This window comes from Zootoca vivipara, chromosome 2 (genome assembly GCF_963506605.1).
Source record: "Zootoca vivipara chromosome 2, rZooViv1.1, whole genome shotgun sequence".
In the NCBI taxonomy this organism is placed as follows: Eukaryota; Metazoa; Chordata; class Lepidosauria; order Squamata; family Lacertidae; genus Zootoca; species Zootoca vivipara.
The window spans coordinates 6,819,838-6,847,448 of record NC_083277.1 but is presented as its reverse complement, the minus strand read 5'-3'; the positions used below and the strand labels follow the sequence as shown (position 1 = coordinate 6,847,448).

Genomic DNA, 27,611 nt, shown 5'->3' with positions numbered 1-27,611 from the left:
TAATCAGCAAAGTTCATGACCGTATCCTCACCTTTCACTGGAGCAGGATTCCCACACTTGGGTCTCCGGTTCTTCCTGGCAACAACTCCCACCACCCCCAGGCTAGCAGTCATAAGGGATGATGGGAATTGTAGTACAAAAACAGCTAGAGACCCAAGCTTGGGAAAGCGTGAACTGGAGTATTAAGGGCAATTGTTTTCCTAACATAGGCATTTTTTTACATTTCTGTGCAAATATATCTTTAAAATTGCATTAAAAAGGAATTCAATCTTTAGCATTGCCTGATGAATGAGGTTGGATTTCCTTTTGGGGTCTGGGGTTCAGCAGCTCTTTGGCCAGGTATCCCCAGGAAGGGCTTGTGCCCTGACATGGGAAGTGCAAGCATTTTAGTGAGCGACAGACATATGGGGGGGACCAGAGGACAGCTTCTAACAAGGAAGCAATGAAAGGGGCAAGAGCAACAGGCATCCACTGGAGAAGATGTGCTAGGTTTGCTGGACTATTACCTGTGCTATCAGGTATTTGATCAGAAGAGTTCAGGTCTGAAATATTGCCTTTCACAAAACTATGCAACAGGGGAACTGTCTCGCTAACACACATGAATTTTTAAATTTCTGACTGTCCTTCTGTGCAAATCTGATGTATCTAAAAAGTATATTTAAAACATACAGTGGTGCCTCAGGTTAATTTGCCTTTGGGTTACGAAACCTTCGGCTTGCGGATCACTCAATCCAAAAGTACTGGAATGGGTTCTTTCCAGGTCTCTCCACTTACGCAAGCACAAAAGCGGCAGATCGCCGTTCGTGCATGTGCTGAAGCGCAAAACCATGCCCATGCGTGCGCAGACGTGGAGTTTCCGGTTCCGAAAGTTTCATGTTACGGATGGGCCTCCGGAATGGATCCCGTCCGCAACACGAGGTACCACTGTAATTTGGTTTTTAAGTGTTGTGTTCTGGATGAGGTTGGATCTTCTTCCTTTACTAGATTATCAGATAAACAAATATCCAGCACCAGCCATTGCTTTGATATTTCAGAGACATAAAATTGAAAGCCCGCATAGGCAGATGAAGGTGAAGAAACACACATCCTGAAACCTTTCAACCTATTAACACTCTAGACACAGGCTGGAAAAATCAATGCATCTTCTATACTATTCTCATTTCTCTCTTGACTGCGTATTGAGGTTTATTATACAGCATATGTTTTTCAACAACATTTGTTCATTAGAGCTGTGATCTGAGGGGCTGTACTCTCATTGCAAAGATCTACTTTACATACATCGACAGAATACCAGCGAATGCATTTGTTTCTATGAAAGATATCAGATCAATTCACACCAGATTAACAAATCTTTGGGAAGGGAGAAATATTCAAGCAACAGTATATGCAAGTGAAGAATACATGGGAAATAATGCATGAGAAAGAAAATAAAATTTTGTTGTTTAGTCGTGTCCGACTCTTCGTGACCCCATGGACCAGAGCACTCCAGGCACACCTGTCTTCCACTGGCCTCCCTCAGTTTGGTCAAACTCATGTTAGTAGCTTCGAGAACACTGTCCAACCATCTCACCCTGTCGTCCACCTCTTCTTGTGCCCTCAATCTTATAGCTATGTAAATCTAACTCTGATCGGGAGAACAATCTGTAACACAGCCACTAAAAGCAATGAAAATTCTAATGGAAGCAAATTCTAATGCTGAACACGATCATTGGCTTACTCTCTGTAGGGTTATTTGAAATGATCCAACCTTTCTGTTTTCCTTGTAAGAGTTCTTTTCAGTTTAGTAAGGGTGCCCTTGTCACATAAGTTCTTTCCATAGTTCTTTCTAGGATTTCCTTCCTGTATGAGCTCTTTGGTGTCTAGTAAGGTTGCTACTGTCACGGAAGCTTTTTCCACACTCCAAACATGTATACGGTTTTTCTCCTGTATGAGTCCTTTGATGCAACGTATGGGAGCTGCTGCAACTGAAGTTCTTGCCACACTCTGAACATGTATACGGTTTCTCTCCTGTATGATTTCTTCGGTGTCTAGTAAGGCTACTACTGAAACTGAAGCTCCTACCACACTCTGAACATGTATACGGTTTTTCTCCTGTATGAGTTCTTTGATGTAAAGTAAGGGAGCTGAAGCTCTTTCCACACTCCAAGCATTTATAAGGTTTCTCTCCTGTGTGCACTCTTTGATGCGAGGTAAGCTGCCAACTGTGGCTGAAGCTCTTTCCACACTCTAAACATGTATGTCTTTTCTCCCCTATATGAATTATTTGATGCCGGGAAACGGAGTTGATGTGACTGAAGCTCTTGCCACATTCCCAGCATTTATAAGGTTTGGTGCCTCGATGAGTTTTTTTATGGTTAGTAAGGGTACCACTGTCACTGAAGCTCCTTCCACAGTCTGAACATGTATACGGTTTCTCCCCTGTATGAGATCTTTGATGCGACTTAAGGCTACCACTCTGACTGAAGCTCCTTCCACAGTCTAAACATGTATACGGTTTCTCCCCTGTATGAGATCTTTTATGCGATGTAAGGCCACTATTCTTACTGAAGGTCCTTCCACACTCTGAACATGTATACGGTTTCTCCCCTGTATGAGTTCTTCGGTGGTTAGTAAGGGTACCACTGTGACTGAAGCTCTTTCCACACTCTGTACATTTATACGGTTTCTCTCCTGTATGAGTTCGTAGGTGCAAGATAAGGGAACTACTGGCACTGAAGCTCTTTTGACATTCAAAACATTTATAACGTTTTTCTCCTGTATGAGTTGTTTGATGCGAGGTAAGGCCACCACTATCACGGAAGCTCTTTCCACACTCCAAACATTTATATGGTTTCTCCCCTGTATGAGTTCTTCGGTGGTTAGTAAGGCTAATACTGTCACTGAAGCTCTTTCCACACTCTGAACATGTATACGGTTTCTCCCCTGTATGAGTTCTTCGGTGTCTAGTAAGGGTACCACTCCGTCTGAAGCTCTTTCCACACTCCAAACATTTATACGGTTTCTCCCCTGTATGAGTTCTTCGGTGGCTAGTAAGGTTGCTACTGTAACTGAAGCTCTTTCCACACTTGGAACATTTATACGGTTTCTCCCCTGTATGGGATATTTGGTGTCTAGTAAGGCTACCATTCTGACTGAAGCTCCTTCCACACTCTGAACATGTATAAGGTTTCTCCCCTGTATGAATTTGTTGATGAGACGTGAGGGTGCTACTCTTACTGAAGCTCTTTCCACACTCCAAACATTTGTACGGTTTCTCCCCTGTATGAGTTCTTCGGTGTCTAGTAAAGGCGCTCCTGTCACTGAAGCTCTTTCCACACTCTGAACATGTATACGGTTTCTCCCCTGTGTGCACTCTTTGATGTGTGGTCAGAGTTGAGTGACTACCCAATCTCTTTCCACACACAGTGCATTCATGCTTTTTCTCCTCTCTGCGAAATTGATTTTCACCACCCTGAGACGTATCAGATTTACACTCCGGCTTTTGCTTTCGTCTCCCCTCTTGCCTGCTGCCTCCATCTTGAACCCTCCGCTTCCTTTGCTCCTCCTCCTCTTTGGATCCTTGTGGTGACTCTTCTGATTGTTCCCCTTCTGCCAGCATCCCTTCAACATCTCCTGATGGAATAAAAAGGCAAACTGATGAAATGCTAAAGGAGCTTCTTCACCCCAATCATTCAGTTGGGACAAGGAGATCCAGGTCCCAGGGCCTTCTGCCGGTTCCCTCACTGCACAAAGTGAAGTTACAGGGAATGAGACAGATGGCCTTTTTGGTAGTGGTGCCCACCCTGTGGAACGCCCTCCCGTCAGGTGTCAAATAAACAACTATACAACTTTAATAAGACATCTGAAGGAAGCCATGTATAGGGAAGTTTTGAATGTTTTATATTTTATTCTGCTTTTATATTTTTTGGAAGCCAGCTGGGGCAACCCAGTCAGATGTGTGGGGTACAAATAATGAAAGTATTAATATTAATATTAGTATTGTTATTTACCGTGTTTATATACCATCCATGGGTCTCAGCGTGGTTCTCAGAAAAAAATCACAGAATAAAAACAACAACCCACTAACACCACACCCCAAAAAGAGCCACATTTTAAAAAGGGTATAGGATGTCAAACATATCAACCAAAAGCCTGTTTAAAAAGGAACATTTTTGCCTGGCGCCTAAAGGTGTATAATGAAGATGCCAGGCGAACTTTCCTGGGGAGAGCATTCCACAGCTGGGGAGCCACTGCAGAGAAGGCCCTGTTCTTGTGCTGCCACTCTCCGGACCTCTTGAGGAGGCGGCCCACGAAGGAGGGCCTCAGAATATGATCTCAGGGTCCGGGTAGGTTCATACGGAAATAAGCGGTCCTTGAAGTATTGTGGTCCTGAGCCATTTAAGGCTTTATAGGTCAAAATCTGCACTTTGAATTGGGCACAGCAACTAATTGGTAGCCATTGCAGTCAGACAAGGATGGTTGTAATATGCTCAAACCGCCTTGCTCCAGTGAGCAACCTGGCCACTGAATTCTCCTCTAGCTGAAGGTTTAGATTGTCTTCAGAGCCAGTCCTACATATAATGCATATCTATATCTAACCTTGAAGTTCCCAGAGCATAGACAACAGTAAAAAGGTTATCCCTGTCCAGATAGGGGCATAGCTGGGCCACCAGCCAAAGCTGATGAAAGCCACTGCAGGCCATCTGAGCCTCAATTGACAGCAAAGGACCCAGGAGTACCCCCAAGCTACGAACTTGCTCCTTCAGAGGAAGTGTAACCCCATCCAAAGCAGGTGACCTTCCAGCCATCTGCTCTAGGGAACCACCCACTAACTGAGCCTCAGTCTTATCTGGATTGAGCTTCAATTTCTTGGCTCTCATCCAGCCCATTACCAAGGCAAGACACATGGTCCAGCACTTCCACTGCCTCACCTGCAGATAGCAAGTAACACACTCTAGGTGGGAATGACCATCCAAGCAGGACCGGAACCACCGCAAAGCAGTGCCACCCAGCTCCAGTTCAGACAGTCGCCCCAGAAGGATAACATGGTCGATGGTACTGAAAGCCCCTGAGAGGTAGAGAACAATGAACAGGGACACGTTTCCCTTGTCTCTCTCTCGACAGAGGTCATCATACAGGGCGACCAAAGCAATTTCTGTGCCAAAACCAGGCCTACATCCTCATTGAAATAGATCCAGAAAATCAGTTTCTTCCAAAAGCACCTGGATCTGGTTTGTGACCACTCGCTCCAGAACCTTGCCCAGGAAACGGAGATTAGCAACTGGCTGGTAGTTAGTTAGGCTTTCTGAAATCACGGAAGGTTTGTTAAGGAGTGGTTTTACCACTTTCTCCTTCAAACATGCAGGGACCACCCCCTCTTGTAAAGAGGCACTGATCCCTGGCCCAGCCAGCTGTTCCCTCCCTGCTGGTTTTTATCAGCCAAGAGGGGCAAGGGTCTAGAACAGTGGTTCCCAACAGGTGGTCCGGGGACCCCCAGGGGTCCGCGAGCTATGCCAGAGGGGTCCGCAAGATGCTATTAGAATAAAAAATATATTAAATATATTTCGTATGATAACAGATTTTTTGTTTTGGCCGCTTCCTGCATGAGCAGAGTCTAGCGCAAAACTAGAATTAGATAGAGGCAGTAGTTCTGCTGTATGCCGTTAGGTGGCGCTTTACAAACACTACTGTTTTGCAAAGAGGCAGCGCGCGCATTCTACTAATGCTCACCACCCCAAGATGCTTTGCGCGTGTCGGCTTCATTTGTGCGCTACTGTGCAGGTACCCTGTCTTCTCCATTCCCCTCCCTCCTCCCTGGCGCGCGCTGCCTCTTTGCAAAACAGTAGTGTTTGTAAACAAAGCAAGCATTTTCTTCCATGTGTTTCATGAAAAACAAATATAGGAATCGGCTCGACATGCGGTCGGATTTCAGAGTGAAAGTTTCAAGTTTGGAACCTAATATTTCAGAAATAATGGACTCAAAGGACAGATTTAACTCATCTCATTAGGAACTGAAAATTAATACTAACTGTATACTGATGGAGTACTCTGTTGTAACTGTAAAAAACGTATAAATATAAAATATAAAAAGACTCTTAATTTGGCCCTCACTTTTTAATTTTAGGATTAGGAATTAATGGGGGTCCTTGTCACAATAGCGGCTCGATGAGGGGTCCTCGAGAAAATTTTGTTGGGAACCCCTGGTCTAGAATCTAGAGTGCAAATGGTCGCCCTGACTGATCCAAGCACCGTGTCCATATCCTCAAGCCCTACCAACCTCATCCAACACAACAGGACTAGAATGTGCTCTGGACGCCCCACGTAGCAGTTCGAAAGCACATCAAAGTGCAAGTAGATAAATAGGTACCGCTCCAGTGGGAAGGTAAACAGCGTTTCCGTGCGCTGCTCTGGTTCGCCAGAAGCAGCTTAGTCATGCTGGCCACATGACCTGGAAGCTGTACGCCGGCTCCCTCGGCCAATAATGCAAGATGAGCGCCACAACCCCAGAGTCGGTCACGACTGGACATAATGGTCAGGGGTCCTTTTACCTTTACCTATATATACAATCGATATACCATTCCTAAAATAAAGACTCCAACATAAAATAAAGATATTCTATATTCTTATTTACATTTTGTTTTTGATAGTATTCAACATTCACCCATTATTAATTTCATCATAATCAAATTCAACTTTACATACTTAGTCCATACATATCAACAGCTTTTATTTTGAGCAGTGTTGTTTTCATTTGGTCCTCAAAGCATTGCCATTCCTTCCTTAATGTCTGGTTTGACTGGTATCTTATGGCTGCCATTAGTTTGGCCAATTCTATAAACTCACATAATTTACCTATCTAGTCTGTGGACTTTCATCCTATTGTAGCTAAGGTACGCATGCCATCTGTACCTGTTGTTGCAACTCTCCAAATCAAGTATATCTGTTTTCCCTAATAAGACCCAATCCTTAATCCAACATAGGCACGAGGCTTCAAAATATGTTCATTAATCGGGGAGTGGGAAACCCCCTCTTTCTTTTTTGTCCATCATTAATTTGTGTTTTATGTGGGGTTTCTTACCCTGCCATTTGAACCTAGACCAGATCTCTCCTGCAATCATCATAGCATTGAGGCAAGCCATTTTAACAACAAAATGCTTTGCAAACAAGTCACAGTGAGCTACCACTGGTTCTACCACCTCCTTTGGGCCAGCCTGTAAAGCCCCGCACAACCCAGAAAAGCTCTGCTGGACGACATAATGAGAATGCAATGGAGCCAGAAAACTAGGCTTTCTTTGCTCCCTTCAGTGCAGCTTGATAATGAGTCCTTAGCAATGTTTGGTTGCATAAATTGGATCTTTCATCCACTTGCATTCAGTCTCCCAGTTTGGATTCTACCATGGGGCCAGTCAGGCTCCACAAAGTGGGAGAGGACGCTCAGGGATATTCGTATTATTACATATATTACTATTACTAGTAGTATTATCATTATTAGCCTGTCTGTATAAGGCCTCAGCCACACTTGGACTTTTAATGGGGACTTGAAGTTGCTTGTTTCTCCTTTTTGTTTTTTTAACCTCTTCTGCCCAGAACTGCTCTTGGAGAAACTGCTGTTTAACTGAAACACAATTATTTAAAATGTGTGTGTTGGGGGGGGTGTGTTATTGGCTTGTTTTTGTTTTGATTATGTACTTTGAGTTTTTATATTGTAATTTTATCCTGTGAACCGTCCTGAGGCCTGTGGGTATAGGGAGGTATATAAATTTAATAAATTATAGTAAAATCAGGCCAGATAAAAATTATTACAAGTTCCAGGGTAAGCCTCTTCAGAAGGTTTCCCAATGCTTAAGGGTTTACCTTGATGCCTAAGCCCTATGGAGAGACCAAGGAAGGTCACCCACGTGCCCAAGTTGGCCTGTTGGGAGGAGAGCAGGAGAAAGATCTGCCATTCCATTGGGAAAACATGTCCTACCCCCATAGAAAGGGGGAAATACCTATATTAATTCATAATTCATAATTCAGCAGAATTATATACAGAACGTATTAATTATGGGAATTGTAATAATAATAATAATAGTAATAATAATAATAATTATTATAATTCATTTATACCCCACCCATCTGGCTGAGTTTCCCCAGCCACTCTGGGCGGCTCCCAATCGAGTGTTAAAAACAATACAGCATTTAAATATTAAAAGCTTCCTCAAACAGGACTGCTTTCAGATGTCTTTTAAAAATAGGATAGCTGCTTATTTCCTTTACATCTGATGGGAGGGTGTTTCACAGGGAGGGCACCACTACTAAGAAAGCCCTCTGTCTGGTTCCCTGTGACCTCACTTCTCGCAATGAGTGAACCAGCAGAAGGCCCTTGGCGCTGGATCTCAGTTTCCAGGCTGAATTATGGGGGTGGAGATGCTCCTTCAGGTATACAGGATCAAAGCCATTTAGGGCTTTCAGGACCAGGGAGTCCTCCACACCTGCCCACCTCCTATCCCCCCAAAACAGTACTTCTGTCTTGTCAGGATTCAACCTCAATCTGTTAGCCGCCATCCATCCTCCAACCGCCTCCAGGCACTCAAACAGGACCTTTACCGCCTTCACTGGTTCTTATTTGAAAGAGAGGTAGAGCTGGGTATCATCTGCATACTGATGAATACACAGCCCAAACCCCCTGATGATTTCTGCCAGCAGCTGCATGTAGATATTAAAAAGCATGGGTATTATGGGAAATACCCTCTGCAAAAGCGTGAGCATTAAGAGAAATCTGCACCAAAATGCTGACCAATTTTCAAGAGGTCTATAAAAATATTAAGATGTGAAAATCTGGATAAATTGATGACTAGAAAAAGGAGAAAAAAACTTACATTGAAACGGTTTGCCTAATAGGGTTTTTTAATTCCTCCCCATACTCCCTCCAGCAGTACCCCCCACTCTCCACCCCACCCCACCCCCCAGTTATAATATATATACTACCCACCTCCAGCGCCTCCGCGAGGAAGGACAGCCGCCGCCATGACCAGCATCTCCCAGGGAAAGCGAGACAGGAAGCGGAAGCTCCCATTCTCCCGTCAGACTTTCCCCTCTCCTCTCTAGGAATCTCAGCTCTGTCGCCGCTGCTTTTAACCGTTTCGGACCCGAGCGGAAGGAGTCTTTTCGCCTCCTGACCGGAAAGACCCCCTGGATTACGTGCACGGGTGCCCCAAAACGTTTCATTATATATATTTTCAAATTTCAAAATAACATTTTCGCTTTTGTGACATACATATCCAATACAAATTTGCAATAAATAGATTCCCCCCCGGCCCCCCTGGTTTCCATTCGTCCCCTACAATTAATTTCGACTTCTTTTTTCCTCCTAATTCTATTCTTAGTTCATAAGAACTGCCAATGTTTTGACGTTTTTACAGTGTTCTCTAAAGTAGTCTATAAAGTTTTCCCATTCTTGATTGAATTTTTTCTCATCTTGGTGCCTGATCTTCACGGAAAGTTTAGCCATTTCGGCATAGTCATTCATATTGTTTATCCATTCTTCTTTCGTTGCGACCTTGTCTTCTTTCCACATCTGGGCTAGTAGCATTCTGGCAGCTGTAGTCGCATAAATAGTCTCTTTTGCTTCCTTAGCAATTCTTCTATTACACCTAGTGAAAAAAGCCTCTGGTTGTTTTTTTTTACAAATGTAATTTGAAACATTTTTTAAGTTCATTGTATATAATTTCCCAGAAACCCTTTACTTTCTTACATGTCCACCACATATGAAAAAAAATGTACCTTCTTCATCCTTACATTTCCAGCATAAATTAGAGGCAGGGCCATCTTGAGCAGATCGCTCGCCCTGGTGCTGAGGGGCGGAGATCGCTCCGCCGCCTGCCCCGCCCTCGCTCGCCCACTGCGCCACCGAGGGTCTATGTAGAGCCGGCCCTGATTAGAGGTATCTTTATACATTTTAGCAAGCTTTACTGGGGTCAAATACCATCGGTACATCATCTTCATATTATTTTATTTTAATGAACTACATGCCGTGAATTTTAAAATCTCTTTCCACAGCTTTCTCTATGATTCAAGTGGTATATTATAACCAATATCTTTTGCCCAGTGTATCATTACAGCTTTAACATCTTTCATCTCCCGTTCCAACAGTAGTTTGTACATTCTTGATAACAATTTCTCATTATTTTCTAATAATTCCTTTTATAACTTTAAGAATTTCTTCCCAAAGTCCTTCTCCTTGTCACCTCTGAATATGTCATTTAATAGGTAATATTGTATAATAATAATAATAATAATAATAATAATAATAATTTATTTATACCCCGCCCATCTGGCTGGGCTTCCCTTGCCACTCTGGGCGGCTTCCAACAAACGTTAAAGTACATCAAATATCACAGATTAAAAACTTCCCTAAACAGGGCTGCCTTTAGGTATTTTCTAAATGTCAGGTAGTTGTTTATCTCTCTGACCTCTGATGGGAGGGTGTTCCACAGGGCGGGTGCCACTACCAAGAAGGCCCTCTGCCTGGTTCCCAATCTGTTAACAGAGCTTTTATAGCCTCATATTCTTTCACCTTTAATTTGTATTCTACTGTACTTCTGTTAACAGATCTTTGTATGTTGCCCAATTTCCTTTCATGTTTACCTTTTTTACAGATATGGCTTTCAATGGGGAAAGTCACGAAGGTGTCTTCTTGTCTAATAAATTATTATAAACTGATAAACTTGGTAAACTGATATCCTTATAATGTGGTTCAGGAATCCTTGTGTACCTTTGTTTTCTCATACCATAAGCAAGCATGTGAACCAAACTTATTATCATGTCCTTCCAGATCTAATACCTGAGGTATTAGATCTGGAAGGACATGATAATAGGTTTGGTTCACATGCTTTAACTGTATCAATTCCCTCAGCCAGCAGAGACAGGACACTTCATAATATAACTTTAAATCTGTTTTTAATTTATACTTTATTCTAGATCTGCCCCCACCAGATAGATTTAGTCAGAAAGTTGGTTATTTCCTTGACATCTGATGGGAGGGCATTTCACAGGAGGGGTGCCACTACCAAGAAGACCCTCTGCCTGGTTCCCTATAACTTCACTTCTCACAGCGAGGGAACTGCCAGAAGACCCTCAGAGCTGGACCTCAGTATCTGGGCTGGAGGTGGAGAAGCTCCTTCAGGTATACTGGGCTGAGGCCGTATAGGGCTTTCAAGGTCAGCACCAACACTGTGAATTGTGCTCGGAAACGTGCTGGGAGCCAATTTTCAGGTATTTCAGGACTGGTGTCATATGGTTCTGGCAGCCGCTCCCAGTCACCAATCTGGGAAGTAACTCTTTTCCCTACTGATGAGTACTATTTCATTCTGATGCTGGGAGAATCTCTTCCCTTTGGGGTCCCTGGCTCTATTCTGCTGGATGACAGGCAGGTAAAACTGACCCCAACACTAACCTGTCACAAAACACAACAACAGCACAGGCTGCATAATATTAGCAGCTTTGGTCAAGGTCTGGAGCGAAGCCCCCTTGAAAAGTCCCTTTTCTGTGAACAGGATAATTTTATTGATAGAGCAAAGCTTACTTATTTCATATAGAGTGGTACCTTGGTTTTCGAACAGAATGCGTTCCGGGAGTCAATCTGACTTCCAGAACCATTCGAAAACCAAAGCACGGCTTCCGATTGGCTGCAGGAGCATCCTGCAGCCAATCGGAAGCCGCGCCGAACGTTCAGCTTCTGAAAATTGTTCAAACACCAAAACCCTCACTACCAGGTTTTGATTATCCGGGATTCAATTTGTTCAGGAGCCAAGGCACTTGAAATTCTAGCTATGACTGTACGTGCACCCTACTCTTCTGTTTGTATTAAGAACCGAAAGTGGCTTATAACTTTTTTATTTTTTATTTTAAGGAAGTTAATCTTTATTACAGGTGGGTAGCCGTCTTGATCTGCCGTAGTCGAAACAAAAAAAATTCCTTCCAGTAGAAGAGCATGTGTATCTGAAGAAGTGTGCATGCACACGAAAGCTCATACCAAGAACAAGCTTAGTTGGTCTCTAAGGTGCTACTGGAAGGAATATTTTTTATTCTGTTTTAATCCTTATTATTGATTTTCTTTATATACTACTTGATTGTGCATCCACAGCAGTAACCAGAGGAGGAATGACTGCTAGGACAAGCACAGAGAATAGAAATGCCTCGGCGCCTCTGCAGCAACACAACTGGACGCCTCCCTCTTCCCAAGCTGCAACAAAACATGTCTCACCTGTATCGGTCTCTATAACCACAGAAGGTGCTGCAACTTTTCAACATTTTGACCTCATCCCCAAAGGCGCAGTCCTCCATTGTCTCCCCGGACGGACAGATGCCAACCAACCCCTTGATTTTTTAATATATATATATATATATATTTAAAAACCCACTCAAAGCGATTAAAAAAAAAGAATCAAACAACAAACTTATCTGTTTAAAACAATTATTTTAAACATTCAAAAAACAATTAAATTCAACAAAATGCTAAAACATATATTAAAACAGATTATCTGGATAGGCTTGCCTAACAAAAAATGTTTTCGGCAGCTGCCAAAAAGGATACAGGGACAGCAGCTGCCCGATGTCAATCGGCAGGGAGTTCCAAAGTGCAGGTGCTGCCATGGTAAAATACATATATATTTTTTACAAATGTGGAATGAATATTATGTGGCACTTGCAATAGCGCCGGATCCGCAGATCAAAGTGGTCAATGGTTATATATGGGGTAAGACAACCTCTCAGATCAACTCACTCAGCCTCAACCCAGCAGAGCAGGCACGGGGGTCCTTAGCCCCGGAGGCCAAATCCAGCCCTTCAGACCCTCAGAACTCTCCTTGGTCCAAACCTCTTCAGCCACACCCCTCCCCAGCCCTGCTTTGTGCAATTTCCTTATATTTAACATTTTGTTCTTTCTCAAGGCTGCTTTCCTCAAATAATGCAGGTTATGGCTGGCTTCAAGACGTCAGTGCTTTGGTAAATTCCAGCTAACCCCTTTCTTCAGCATCCTCAGAGGAAAAGAACAGGCTTACCCACCCATGCATGCATTTAGGGATGCTTTATTTCAAAAAGTGACAATCCGGACACAAAAATTGTTGAGCTATTTTTTTTAAAAAAACTTTTGGCCAAAGTCGTTGAGCTCTGAAACTTCCTTTTTAAAGATCATTTTTAAAATCGACGCTTCCGGATTTTCCCGGACACGTCAGTGCTTTCCGCCCGGTTACCATTGCCGACAGCCAAATTCCGGACGTATGGCAACCCTAATTTATTTCCATTTACACTATACCATCTTGTAGCCAGAAGAGGGCCTTCTCTGTGGCAGCCCCTAAATTGTGAAACTCCCTCCCCACAGAAACATAACTGGCACTTTTGTTTTGGCAAACACTGAAGATGTACCTCTTACTGCGTCTGACACTTGAGATTAATATTTTTAGGACCCGCCCTAAGTTGTTCTAAACTGTTTTTATTTTTGTGTTTTAATTGTTGTTACCCACCCAGGGACCTGAGGGCAAAGGGCGACTAGTCAGTTGCAATTGTCATCATTCTGACGGTAAGAAGGATATTTTTAAACTAGGTTGGGTAGCCAACTGTCAAGGATTCCTTCGCAGTTATTTCTATATTGCAGGAGGTTGGTCTATATGGACCTTCCAACCTTACAGTTCTATTATCATCTAATGAGGGTGAACGGTAGAAAATCTGGGACGGGTAAGGAAGACCTTCTTCATACAGCACATAGCTAAACTACAGAATTCACTGCCACAAGATGTAGTACAATTAGACAAATGTGTTGAGGATAAGACTGCTAATGGCTACTGTCAGGGGGTCTCTTTACAAAGAGCCCCCACCCATCACTGTCACCAGCTCATCGCCCAGCGTTAGCACCAGTAGCGGGTCAGAGAAGGCTGCGGCTACTCATGAGTAAAGAAGCTCCACTCTTGTTTTATTGTGCATACTATTTACAGCGCAGGAGTATCAGCAAAGCATGACTGCTTAGTGCGTATCAGAACCTCGCAATGGCTGTTTCCGGGTCTTCTTCCAGCATAAGGGTCTGGGGACCCCAAAACACCGCCCCCTCGTCCTACGGGTGGGCGCACACCTCCATTCGGGCGTCGGAGGAAATGGCCGCCCTGTGTCCGATGGCTGTCTCAACTCCTCCTCCCCTTGCTCTCCCTCAGAGCAGGGCAAGGGCTCTGTAACATGAGAGAGCCCCCTCTTCGCTTCGCTCACTTCCTCACTCCCTTCCCCTGACCCGCTACTGGTGCTAACTCTGGGCAGTGAGCTGGTGACAATGATGGGTGGTGGTTCTCTGTAAAGAGACCCCCTGACAGCTACCATTCACATTCATGATTATATATATTGCCTTCAGAATCATACCTGCCAAGTCCTGGACTGCAAAATCTGGAACCGGCAGTTGCATGACACCGGAAGTTGCATAGACACAACTTCCGGTGTTGCTTTGCCCATCTATGGGCACAAAAAATGGCTGGGGCCGGCAACGGAAGTCGTGTCTATGCATGTCCTGAAGTGTGTAGACGCAACTTCCGGTGTCACTTTGCCCACCTATGGGCACCGAAAATGGCCGGCGCCGACTACGAAAAAACGGGGGTTTCCCGGGCAAAACGGGGTACTTGGCAGCTATGTTCAGAATCAGAGGCAACGTGCATCTGAATCCTTGTCACTCGGGAACAGAAGTGGGAGAGGGTGTCGACCTCACACCCTGCTTTTTATGCTTCCTACTGTTCTGACCCAACAGGGATCATATTAAGTCTTCCCACCAAGAACATTTCAACACTCCATAAACAGTTTTAATGAATTATTCCCAGTACGAATTATTGGATGCCCAAAAAGGATTTCATGCGTGCTTAAGCTTTTTCCACGCGTCACTTGATAGGGTTCTCCGCTTTGTGGATTCTTCAATGTCCACAGGTGTTCGAACATACGCAGAAGCTATTTCACTTACATAGCTTCTCCGCAGTGTGAATTCTTTAATGGAAAGTGAGACGCATGCTTCTACTGAAACCCTTTCCACATGCCGTGCATTAATATTTCGTCACGAGAGTGAGTCATCTGATGTTTAGTCAGGATTCCACGTTGAATGAAGCTCCTTCCACATACCAGGCATTTATACGGTTTCTCCCCTGTATGAGTTCTTTGATGGGTAGTCAGGATTCCACGCTGAATGAAGCTCTTTCCACACTCCAAGCACTGGTAGGGTTTCTCCCCTGTGTGAATTCGTTGATGAGAAGCAAGGCTTGATTTAACAGAAAATGTCATGCCACAGTCTGAACATTTATAGGGTTTCTCCCCCACATGATTTTTTTGATGAGAAGAGAGGTATGTGCTCCGACTGAAGCTCTTTCCGCACTCCAGGCATTGATAGGGTTTCTCCCCTGTGTGAATTCTTTGATGAGAAGCAAGGTTTGGGCTTCGACTGAAACTCTTTCCACACTCCAAACAATTATATGGTTTCTCCCCTGTGTGAGTTGTTTGATGGGAAGAAAGTTCCGGACTTGAACGGAAACTCTTTCCACACTCCAAACATTTATATGGCTTCTCTCCTGTGTGAATTCTTTGATGAGAAGTCAGGTTCACCTTCTGACTGAAACTCTTTCCACAGTCCAAGCACTGGTATGGTTTCTCTCCTGTGTGAATTCTTTGATGAGCAATGAGACCTGTTTTCCCACTGAAACTCTTTCCACACTCCAAGCATCCATATGGCTTCTCCCCTGTGTGAACTCTCTGATGACAAGTAAGGTTAGAACTGAAATGGAAGCTCTTCCCACACTCCAAGCATTGATATGGCCTGTCCCCCGTGTGGGTTCTCTGGTGAGAAGCAAGATTTACCTTTTGGCTGAAGCTCTTTCCACACTCGAAGCACTGATACGGTTTCTCTCCTGTGTGAGTTGTTTGATGGGCGATGAGGCCTGTTCTTACGCTGAAGCACTTTCCACATTGCAAGCACTGGTAGGGTTTCTCTCCTGTGTGAGTTGTTTGATGGGAAGAAAGTTCCGGACTCGAATGGAAGCTCTTTCCACACTCAAAGCATTTATATGGTCTGTCCCCTGTGTGGGTTCTCTGATGAGTATTGAGATTCACCTTCTGACTAAAGCTCTTTCCACACTCCAGGCATTTATATGGTCTCACTCCTGTGTGAATACTTCGATGAGCAATGAGGCCTGTTCTCCCGCTGAAGCGCTTTCCACATTCCAGGCATCCATACGGCTTCTCCCCTGTGTGAACTCTCTGGTGGCAAGTAAGGTTGGAACTGAAATGGAAGCTCTTTCCACACTCCAAGCATTTGTACGGCCTGTCCCCTGTGTGGGTTCTCTGATGAGAAGTGAGGTTCACCTTCTGACTGAAGCTCTTTCCACACTCCGTGCACTTAAATGGTTTCTCCCCTGTGTGAGTCGTCTGATGGGAGACAAGGGCTGTTCTGCCGCTGAAGCTCCTTCCACATTCCAAGCATTTATATGGTTTCTCCCCTTTGTGGGTTGTTCGGTGGGAAGACAGTTCTGCATTTGAACCGAAAGTCTGTCCACGCTCCAGGCATTTATGCGATCTGTCCTCCACATGGGTTCTTTGGTGGGAAGTGAGATTTGAATTCTCCGTGAAGCTCTTTCCATACTCCAAGCACGGATATGGTTCCTCCGCCGAGTGGATCAAACAGAAACTCTCTCCACAGTCCAGGCATTTATATGGTTTCTCTTCTGCGTCAATACTTTGATAGGCCGTGAGGCCTGTTGTAACACTGAAGCCCTTTCCATACTCCAGGCTTACATATGGCTTCTCCTCTGTATGGGTTCTGAAATGGCAAGTCAGGTTGGAACTGAAATGGAAGCTCTTTCCAGACTCCAAGCACTGATATGGTTTCTCCTCTGTTTCCCTCTGCGTGGAAAGGTTGTTCTTTTCCTGTCTCTCATCCATTTCTTCCTGAGCTGCGATTTCGTGGTAGTCAGTGTCCTGAGAGGCAGAGGCATTTCCCCTCATCTTCTGATTTGCTTCGGTTTTCCTTCTCTGCTCTTCCCACTTCTTACATGTGTCTCTTTCCAGGGACATCCTGGGAGAGTCTCCCTTTTCCTCGCTGTCCCATTCATCACCTGCTGGAACGGAGGTGGAAAATCGGTCAGAAATGGCGCCTCAAATCATAGAACAACTCAACAGTTTTGATAAGGGCTGAAAAGACTTAAGAAGGCATGTTTTTGTATATGCCATTATGTTTTTGTATAGGCTGGAAGCAGCCCAGAGTGGCTGAGGCAACCCAAACAGATGGACGCGGTATAAATACAGTCATACCTTGGTTGTCAAACACCTTGGTACTCGTCTGTTTTGGCTCCTGAACGCCACAAACCTGGAAGTGAGTGTTCTGGTTTGCAAATGTTTTTTGGAAGCCAAACGCCCAATGTGCCTTCTGCGACTTCCAATTGAGTGCAGGAAGCTCCTGTAGCCAATTGGAAGCCGCGCCTTGGTTTTTGAACGTTTTTGGAAGTCAAACAGACTACCAGAATGGATTCCATTCGAGAACCAAGGTACGACCTTAATAGAATTATTACTATTATTTTAGTATCATCATCATCATCATCATCGTCATTTTAGCATAGGGAGAGGGAGCCTGCTCCAAACCTCCAAACGTCACTGGACTGACCCCAATGTAACCAGAATTATTAATACTATTATTAGCAAACAGTTTGTTAGATTTCTTCCCTGCCTTTCCTCCCGAAGGAGCCCCAAAAAGCAAACAGCAAAAATGTTAAAACAGCCCCATTTAAAAATTGATTTTTTAAAAAAGAAACATATTTAAAGTGTTTAAAAACCATTCAAAACAGTCTAAAGAACATTTGGAACACCTGACAACAATCACATACCCCCAGAGTTCTTAATTTCATGGTTGCTATGGCCAGTATCTCTTAGGTAGGTATCCCTAAACTCAGCCCTCCACATGTTTTGGGACTGCAACTCCCATGATCCCTAGCTAACAGGACCACTGGTCAGGGATGGTGGGTATTGTAGTCCCAAAACATATGGAGGGCTGAGTTTGGGGGGTGCCTGCTCTTAGCCATCAAACTCCTGGGTAAACAGGAATGCTGTTAACTTTCTCCTGAAGATCAGTAACAAAGACAGCTGCGCCTCACTCAGGAGGGCATTCTACAGATGGGGAGCCAGCACCAAGAAGCTCCTGCCAGAAATAACTGGACTGGGCAGCACCATGGCCAATGGTTAAAGGAGGAGGGAGCTGTAATCTAGGAACGTTTAGTAGACCACAGCAGGTTGCCTACACCTTCCTGGGAGCTGTAGTTTCTTAAGGGCTCTGAGAGTGGTTAGGTGACCCCCTATTTAATGATAATCATAATAATATTTATAACCAGCCCATTGGGCTGGGATTCCCCAGCCACTTTGGGCGGCTAACAACAGAATACAGTGGTGCCTCGACTTACGAATTTAATCCGTTCCAAAGGCACCTGCATAGGTCGAAAAATTCGTAAGTCGAAAAGCGCCATTGGAAATGCGATTTCCCATAGGAACGCATTGGAAACAGAAAAATTTGTAACCCTATCTAAAAATTCGTAAGTCGAAAAATCCCTATCTAAAACCGCCGTGGTTTCCTTTCGGATGTCGAGACATTCGTAAGCGTGCGGCCATTTGCCCCATTTGTAAGTCGAAAAATTTGGTTGTTGAGTCATTCGTAAGTCGAGGTACCACTGTAAAAGAAAAAACCTCAAAGCATTTTACAAAAAGAATAAAACAATGCGGTCAGCAGCAAAAATGATGGGTGACAACTGTACGTTAAATAAGAAATGATGCAGCTACGGGAGGAAATGGTCAACATATGTTTGCAACAGGAGCAGGAAACCTGATTTTAAGAAATCGTATTACAATTTGGTTTGTAGAAATTTGGAAAATAAAAAGCGTTTCTATTTTAGACCCTCAAAATAATTTAAAATCAACAATGCTAAAAATGTTTGTGGATAAATGAATACAGTGGTACCTCGGGTTACAAACTCCACTAACCCAGAAATAGTACCTTGGGTTAAGAACTTTGCTTCAGGATGAGAACAGAAATCGTGTGGCGGCAGCGGGAGGCCCCATTAGCTAAAGTTGTGCTTCAGGTTAAGAACAGCAGGCTTCCCTTGCAGGGAGTTACAGTACATGATCCCTGGGGTCACCTTTGAGCTCTACAATTCTATGTGCTGCAGATATAATCAGCTAAAGAACAAAACTGTGTCTTACCCAGAGAGGCCAGGATCTCCCAGTTCTCCTCCATGACTTCCCTGTGCAGGGACCTTTGATTCGGATCCAGCAGGGCCCACTCTTCCTCAGAGAAATGCACAGCCACCTCCTCAAAGGTCACCAAATCCTGGAAGAGAAGCAAACATTTCCTCCTCACAGAAAACGGAACATTTACTTACCAGCAAAATCCCACACACCAAGTGCAGGTGAAGTGGGTGGGTTTTACCCTCAGTGCCGAGGATGCTTTGGGTTAATCCCTGTGCATGTGGTTTAAAATCCACTTCAACATTTTCATTCTATTAAATTGCATTTCAATGTGTGTTTTAAGATAACAACAACAACAACAACAACAATTTATTATTTATACCCTACCCATCTGGCTGGGTTTCCCCAGTCACTCTTGGCGGCTTCCAACAGAAAAATAAAACAATCGATTAAACATTAAAAGCCTCCCTAAACAGGGCTGCCTTCAGATGTCTTCTAAAAATCTGGTAGCTGTTTTTCTCTTTGACATCTGATGGGAGGGCATTCCACAGGGCAGGTGCCACTACCGAGAAGGCCCTCTGCCTGGTTCCCTGTAACTTGGCTTCTCGCAACGAGGGAACCGCCAGAAGGCCCTCGTTGCTGGACCTCAGTGTCCGGGCAGAACGATGGGGGTAGAGACGCTCCTTCAGGTATACTGGACCGAGGCCATTTAGGGCTTTAAAGGTCAGCACCAACACTTTGAACTGTGCTCAGAAACATACTGGGAGCCAATGTAGATCTTTCAAGACCGGTGTTATGTAGTCTTAGCGCCCGCTCCCAGTCACCAGTCTAGCTGCCGCATTCTGGATTAGTTGTAGTTTCCGGGTCACCTTCAAAGGTAGCCCCACGTAGAGCGCATTGCAGTAGTCCAAGCGGGAGATAACTAGAGCATGCACCACTCGCTAGACAGTCTGCGGGCAGGTAGGGACTCAGCCTGCGTACCAGATGGAGCTGGTAGACAGCTGCCCTGGACACAAAATTAACCTGCGCCTCCATGGACAGCTGTGAGTCCAAAATGACTCCCAGGCTGCGCACCTGGTCCCTCAGGGGCACACTTATCCCATTCAGGACCAGGGAGTCCCCCACACCTGCCTGCCTCCTGTCCCCCACAAACAGTACTTCTGTCTTGTCAGGATTCAACCTCAATCTGTTAGCCACCATCCATCCTCCAACCGCCTCCAGGCACTCACACAGGACTTTCACCGCCTTCACTGGTGCTTGCAACTGTTTATTAAACCATTTTTTAAAAAGCTATTTCATTTCATTACATGCTGTGAGGGATAGCCACTGTGACACATGCACATGCTTGAGAGATACAGAAACGAACCACAGCTTGCCAGTTTTTCTTTATAATTTTTTTTCTATTTTTCAAAAGTGTTTTGACATAAAAATACTCCAGTGTTTCCCAATATATCTATATATCTATATCTATAGATATAAATATAGATATCGGTATATATATTGACTTCCCCCCCCCACTCCTTTTGCTGTTTCTTATATTTTAAAGATTTATAACACTGCATCTCCTTCATTACTCCATTTAATATATTTTTTAACATTTAATTTTAACTGTTTGGTTTAGGTTACAGCTTGCCCGTTTGACCCGCAACTTTAGAAAGAAAATGGTGCAGAGCGGAGAAATGGTTATTGCAGAGAGATAAAATCAATGCGACAAATGATAAGGCCATGATTCCATGGAAGTAAAACTGAGCAGTCCAAAAGTTCTGGTATACAATCAAATGCAGATTGTACTATACTTTACAGGAGCTGGCCAGCTGTAAGTTTGTATTTGGATGTATTTCATGAACGGCTACCATGTAGCTGCATAATCCATAAGTTTGGCTTTGGTTTTTAAAAACCATTCAGTTTTATTTTTAATTTTATTATTTCATCCAGTGATTTTTTTTCATGGGAAAATAGGTGGGGAACTTACCACTCTGTGTCTGTGTGTGTATGTGTGTGTGTTGCAGGCCCATTTGCAGTTCCCTTCTCCGAGGCAGTGGCTAAATGCAAGTTGTGATTAATAAACTCAAGCAGACAATGATCAGGATCTGAAATGGCCAAAACTTTATTGATTACAAATGTAGGTGGATTTTTGGCTGAGGCATTGTGGGTATATATCCGTTCCAGCCCCCTCAGGCAAAAAATAATTATTATTTAATTTTTAAAAGGTAAGCAAGCTCAGTACCCCCAAGTTCCTGCTCCAAAAAAACAAAAAAAAAACCTTGATTTTTATCACAGATGCATTTGCAGCCCTGGGGTCCTTTTGAGAGGAGAATAGCACTTAATGGCTGTCAGGGATTATGGAAACCACCCATAATCCGTTGAGAATCTGTAAGCCGCCACAACGACCTGTTGTGCGTTTTTCCAAGGCTTGAAGTTTCCACAGCCAGAAACACTACACTGGGCCAGGCACATTTTCCACGCAGCCTTGAAGTGAATTGAAGTGTCTGGAGGCAGTTGGAGGATGGATGGCAGCTCGCAGATTGAGGTTGAATCCTGACAAGACGGCCTCGGTCCAGTATACCTGAAGGAGCGTCTCCACCCCCATCGTTCTGCCTGGACACTGAGGTCCAGTGCTGAGGGCCTTCTGGCAGTTCCTTCGCTGCGAGAAGCCAAGTTACAGGGAACCAGGCAGAGGGCCTTCCCGGTAGTGGCACCTGCCCTGTGGAATGCCCTCCTACCAGATGTCAAAGAGAAAAACAGCTACCAGACTTTTAGAGGACATCTGAAGGCAGCCCTGTTTAGGGGAGCTTTTAATATTTAATAGATTATTGTATTTTAATACTTCTGTTGGAGTGGCTGGGGAAACCCAGCCAGATGGACGGGGTATAAATATTATTATTATTATTATTATTATTATTATTATTATTATTATTATTATTATTATTGGGATTTCCTGGTGTGAGCACAGCAAGAAATCACAGCAACACAATCTGGTGTAGATAGAACTTTTTTTTACTACTGGCTCTATAAGCTTAACAAAAACTATTCCAAAAACTTATTACGGTATTCCAAAAACTATTTACCTGCTTCTCCGATAGAGTCACACTTCTTTGTAAGTCTTTTTAAGGTCTTGCCATAGTTGGCTGTAAGACACCCACCTCCCTCAAAAGACTACATCCTTTCAGTTTGAGGTTTATGTTCAGACTAAATGGACTGTTACTCGGTTCTAGAAGCTGAGCATGTATAAAGACAGCTCTCAGAGTGCTGAGCTTGCAGGTGTAAAAACAAAACAAAACAAAACCAGCCAGAAAACAGCTTCTGGGAATTGCATGATTTCTGGCAAACGAATGTCTCACCCCGACAATGGCATCCATAACAGGCATGGTGGGCAGATGCTAAGGGAATGAGACCTAGCCAGAGAGGTGAGCCCCTCTCCATCTCCCCAGTGATCCTTCTCCTTACCCGATCCTTTTCCACCACAGCTCCTTCCTTTCCACCACCAGGGAGAGATGACCCGGTACATGCTGCTGGCATCATTTCATCTCCTGCAAGAGAACAAAGGGGCAAGAAGGCTGTTTAGAGTTGCCTTGCCTCCCAGGTTGCGCTTAACGGATTTGCCCCCACATCCTGTCGTTGCAGGAAGTTCATGCGGGGATCGAACCTGCAACCTTGGCATTAACAGAACTCTAACCAACTAAGCTATCCAAGCACAATGGATGTGGAGTAAGCAAAAAAACCACGGGCATACCCAAGGGTGAAGCATGATCACAGCAAACCAGGGATGGGGAATCCCTGGCCCGGTGGCGGCAGCTGCTAGACTCCAACTCCCAGCATCCCTCAGCAGTGGCCTGGAGGCAGAGGAACGAACCCCCTACGGCAGGTTGCCAGGAACGGATAAGACAAGGAAAAGTCCTTGCCATCTGCTTTCTATTCAACACTCACAGAGAGAGGCTTGGGAATGCATCCTTGTGGAATAATGGTGTTGTCCCAAGTGAATCTCCACCCCCTCTGTCTCTCCCATTTCCTTATGAGTCATCGCTACAGGTGCTGCAAAGTGCCCTCCGCCTTTGCACTCTTTGCTCTCCTACTTTCAAGGCCTGCTGGGTTCTGGGAGGGGAGGTCTGGAATGCTTTCTAAAGACACTAAGTCCGTCAGCTGTCACCCCCCCCCCCCGGTGCCCCACCTCCCATTATTTCCCAGCTTTTCCCCTTGTCTGAGCTGTGACCTCCCTCAAATCCCTGTTGTGATTCTGAACTGTCTCCTTCTTCTCTGGAAGGGTCAGGCTGGGGAGGCGGTCTCTACCATTCCTCCTCTGCCCAGTCCCTGACACCTGTCAGGCAGAGGCTGATGGGAGGTGGGGTCCAGCGACATTTGGGAGGCCACAGTTTCCCCACCCATGCAGAGATCCTTACCAAGCAAGGTGGCCCCTCTGTCACGCTCTGGGGAGCTCTGCCTCATCCCTGAAAGAGCTTCCTCCGAGTCAGAAAATCTGGCGCTCACTTCTGCAAGCAGGCTTTTCTCCTGGTGCAGAGATGGAAGTGGAAAGAATTAGGAAAAGGATGGTGGAAGCATCAGAAGAATTAGACCAAAATAGCCTATCTGAAGCTCAACATCAAAAAAACCAAGATCATGGCCACTGGTCCCATCACCTCCTGCCAAATAGAAGGGGAAGAAATGGAGGCAGTGAGAGATTTTACTTTCTTGGGCTCCTCGATTACTGCAGATGGTGACAACAGTCACGAAATTAAAAGACGCCTGCTTCTTGGGAGAAAAGCAACGACAAACCTAGACAGCATCTTAAAAAGCAGAGACATCACCTTGCCTACAAAGGTCCGTATAGTTAAAGCTATGGTTTTCCCAGTAGTGATGTATGGAAGTGAGAGCTGGACCATAAAGAAGGCTGATTGCCGAAGAATTGATGCTTTTGAATTATGGTGCTGGAGAAGACTCTTGAGAGTCCCATGGACTGCAAGAAGATCAAACCTATCCATTCTGAAGGAAATCAGCCCTGAGTGCTCACTGGAAGAACAGATCCTGAAGCTGAGGCTCCAATACTTTGGCCACCTCATGAGAAGAGAAGACTCCCTGGAAAAGACCCTGATGTTGGGAAAGATGGAGGGCACTAGGAGAAGGGGACGACAGAGGACGAGATGGTTGGACAGTGTTCTCGAAGCTACGAACATGAGTTTGACCAAACAGCGGGAGGCAGTGCAAGACAGGAGTGCCTGGTGTGCTATGGTCCATGGGGTCACGAAGAGTCGGACACGACTAAACGACTAAACAACAACAAGCCTATCTAGTTCCAGCATTTGGTTGTCCAGGTTGGCTAACTAGAAGCCTCTAGGAACATAAGCTAAAGGCCCATCTAGTCCAGCATCCTGTTCTCGCAGTGGCCAACCAGGTGTCTGTGGGAAACCCGAATGCAGGATCCGAGCACAAGAAGCCTCTGCACTCCTGTGTTTTCCAGCAACTGGCATTCAGAAGCATTACCACCATCCAAGATGGCGGCCATCACTGCCTCCAGTGGCAAGGAGTTCCATAGTTTAAAGTATGTGCTGCATGAAGAATTACTTTCATTCATCTGTCCTGAATTCAGCTTGGATATCTCTAAGTTACCATGTTATGAGAGATGGATGGGGGGAAACTATCTATTCACTTTCTCATACTATGCCTCATTTTATAAACCTCTATCAGGTCATCTCTTTACTCCTCTTAGACTGTTGTTGTTTAGTTATCTCTGACTCTTCGTGACCCCATGGACCAGAGCATGCCAAGCACTCTTGTCTTTCACTACCTCCTGCAGTTTGGTCAAATTCATGTTAGTAGCTTCAAGAACACTGTCCTCTGTTGTCCCCTTCTCCTTGTGCCCTCTTGGATAGTTTTAGGAAATCCTCTTTCACCTTCACTGCCTTCGGTTTGTTTTGGTTCTAATTCTGACTATGTATTTTGTGTTTCTTATATCGTCAGTATAATTTTCATTAAATTTTCTGTTTTACGTTTTAGAATACAGTATTTATTTAGACAACATTACAATATCAATGACGCCCCCTCTTCTCTTCCATGGTTCATTTTGCATATCATAAATCCCTGCATATTTTACATAAACCAAACCATTCCATTATTATATCCATCAATACTCATTTACATTGTTGAATTTATCTTAATGCTGCCAACGTTCCCCCCCCGCATATATTCAATAAACATTTTCCAATCTTCTCTAAACGTATGTTCTTGTTCTCTTATTTTATATGTTAAATCTGCAAGCTGCACATACTCCATCAATTTAAGTTGCCATTCTTCTTTAGTTGGGACTTCACCCGTTTTCCATTTCTGGGCTAACAAAACATTGTGTTTCTTATATTGTAATTTTATGTTGTGAACTGTGCTGAGATCTATAGATGAAGGGCAGTATATAAGAATAAGAATGTTCTCACCTGGTGCTCTTCCTGCTTCCTGTCCTCTGCCCGGCTCAGGAGGAAACCTTTGACCAGGGCTACCGCCTGGGAGCTAGTCTCTGCTCCACATTCCCTCACCCAGTTCTCTATCTCCGGAGGGAGGACAGCCAGGAACTGCTCTAGAACCACCAGGTCCAGGATCTGAGCCTTGGTGTGTCTCTCCGGCTTCAGCCACTGACGACAAAGATAGTGGAGCTGGCTGCAAACCTCTTGAGGCTCCTCAGCTTCCTGGTAGCAGAACTGCCTGAAATGCCAGCGTTGGACATCCAAGTTGAGGTCCTCCCCCTCTCCCAGGATGTTCTCCACAGTTCTTTTCCAGAATTCCCCACTGCTCACAGGCTCAGGGTCTCTTTCTCCTTCAAGGCCAGCTGGGTTTTGCTCATCCATCGGGAAAACCTCCTACCGATTTCCGTCTAGAGGCAGAGAGGGGAGCAATTGGAACAGACTACCAAATCCTGCCCAGTGTGACATTGTCCCGTTAGCAAATGGGTGGTGAATCTGTTGGGGGAATGCATGCCAGAAGTGGGAGGGGCTGGAACACATGCTGGGAGGAGGGGCCAGAACCCAATGTGGGTGGGGCAAGAACCAGGCCTCGCCTCCTTCCTGCTATTTCTCCCATACAATTCCTCTGCCACTCACTGGGTGCGACCTTGGGCCAGCCGCTGCCCATAGCTGTCAACTTTCCCCCTTTCTCATGAGGAATCCTATTTGGCAAAAGGGAAAACTTGACAGCTATGGCCACTGCCTCTCAACCTAACCTACCTCACAGGGCTGTTGTGGGGATTAAATCAGGAGGGGGAGAACCGTCTACTGCACCTTGTAGCTCCTTGGAGAAAAAGTGGGATATCTAGCTGTCTGATGGAATAGTGCAGGAGTGATTTTTCTTTTTCTTCTTTTTTTTGAGGCGGGGGGGGGGGGAGGTTAACCTCCTCCTCCTTAAAATAACCTCGCTATGCTGCTGATAGGCTTCCAGAGAACAAGGAAATGCTGCAATGGGCGCTTTTACCCTCTTCCTGAATCTCCTGGCAGATGAACTTAAGACTAGCTTTGCATCAGTAAGCACCAGGGCCACTCTTTCTCTTCCTTGTTTCGGTTCTTTGTAGCGTTTCCCTTCCCATTCCTCCCCATGCACCCCAGACTAGACAACAGGGGCGTAGGATGCCCATGAAGACATTAAAGAAAAAAAAATATTCTCAGCTGGATGCCATCCTATCAGAGATGCCTAAGGAGGATAAAATTTTCCTCTTGGGTGATTGTGTGGATGCTGTGCGTGTAATAAATTATTATTGTTGTTGCTGTTTCTTATACCCCGCCCAACTGACTGAGTTGCCCCCCCAGCTGATCTGGGCGGCTTCCAACGAAAATATAGAGGGAAATAAATAAATAAATAAATAAAGTCACATAGATCATTAAAAGCTTTCCGAAACAGGGTTGCCTCCCCTTTCCCCATGGGGTGCAATGAGGGATGGGGCAGATATAGGATCCTGCACCCGCTATGGTGGCTTTTCCCCTCCAGCCTGCGGCCGGCGCAGGGATCTGGTCTTCTTCCCCAGCCAGAGGCGCCCTGGCCCCTCAGCTTTGCACCCCGGGGCTCCCCTTCCTGCAGAGCCACGCAAGAGGTGCGGGGGCTCACCAGCTCCAAGCGGGGGCCGCCGATGCAGCGTTCCAGGGAGAGGCAGAAGGTCGCTTTTTCCCTCCGCCAGGCAGGGGAATAAAGACGTTGGGGAGGAGGAGGGGGGATGCATCGGCTCCGGAGAGGCTGGTAGACTTCAACTCCCATCATGCCCGGCAACTGGCTCAGAGGGCAGAGGATGATGGGAGTTCTAGTCTAATTAACCTCTGAGGACAACTGCGGGAGGACCCCGCCTCCTCCACTTCCTGTCCTCCCGCCTCAAATCCCTGTCCTGTCTAGGATTCAGATTCACTTGGTTTTAACGCCTGGGAGGCCAGGGAGAGGCGCATTATCTCTCT

General features: G+C 45.1%; 1 protein-coding gene across 1 annotated transcript; it reads right to left on the bottom strand.

The window, feature by feature from the left end:
• On the bottom strand, positions 1 to 27,427 carry LOC118081224 (zinc finger protein 850-like). Its single transcript, XM_060270890.1, has 8 exons — positions 27,274 to 27,427; positions 25,620 to 26,053; positions 23,598 to 23,706; positions 22,648 to 22,730; positions 19,216 to 19,342; positions 15,005 to 17,090; positions 8,954 to 9,030; positions 1 to 3,612 (listed from the first exon to the last, which is right to left on the bottom strand). The coding sequence occupies exons 2-8, from the start codon at positions 26,025 to 26,027 to the stop codon at positions 1,826 to 1,828; spliced, it is 4,677 nt and encodes a 1,558-aa protein (XP_060126873.1). The 5' UTR covers positions 26,028 to 26,053; positions 27,274 to 27,427; the 3' UTR covers positions 1 to 1,825.
• Positions 27,428 to 27,611: the final 184 nt, after the last annotated feature.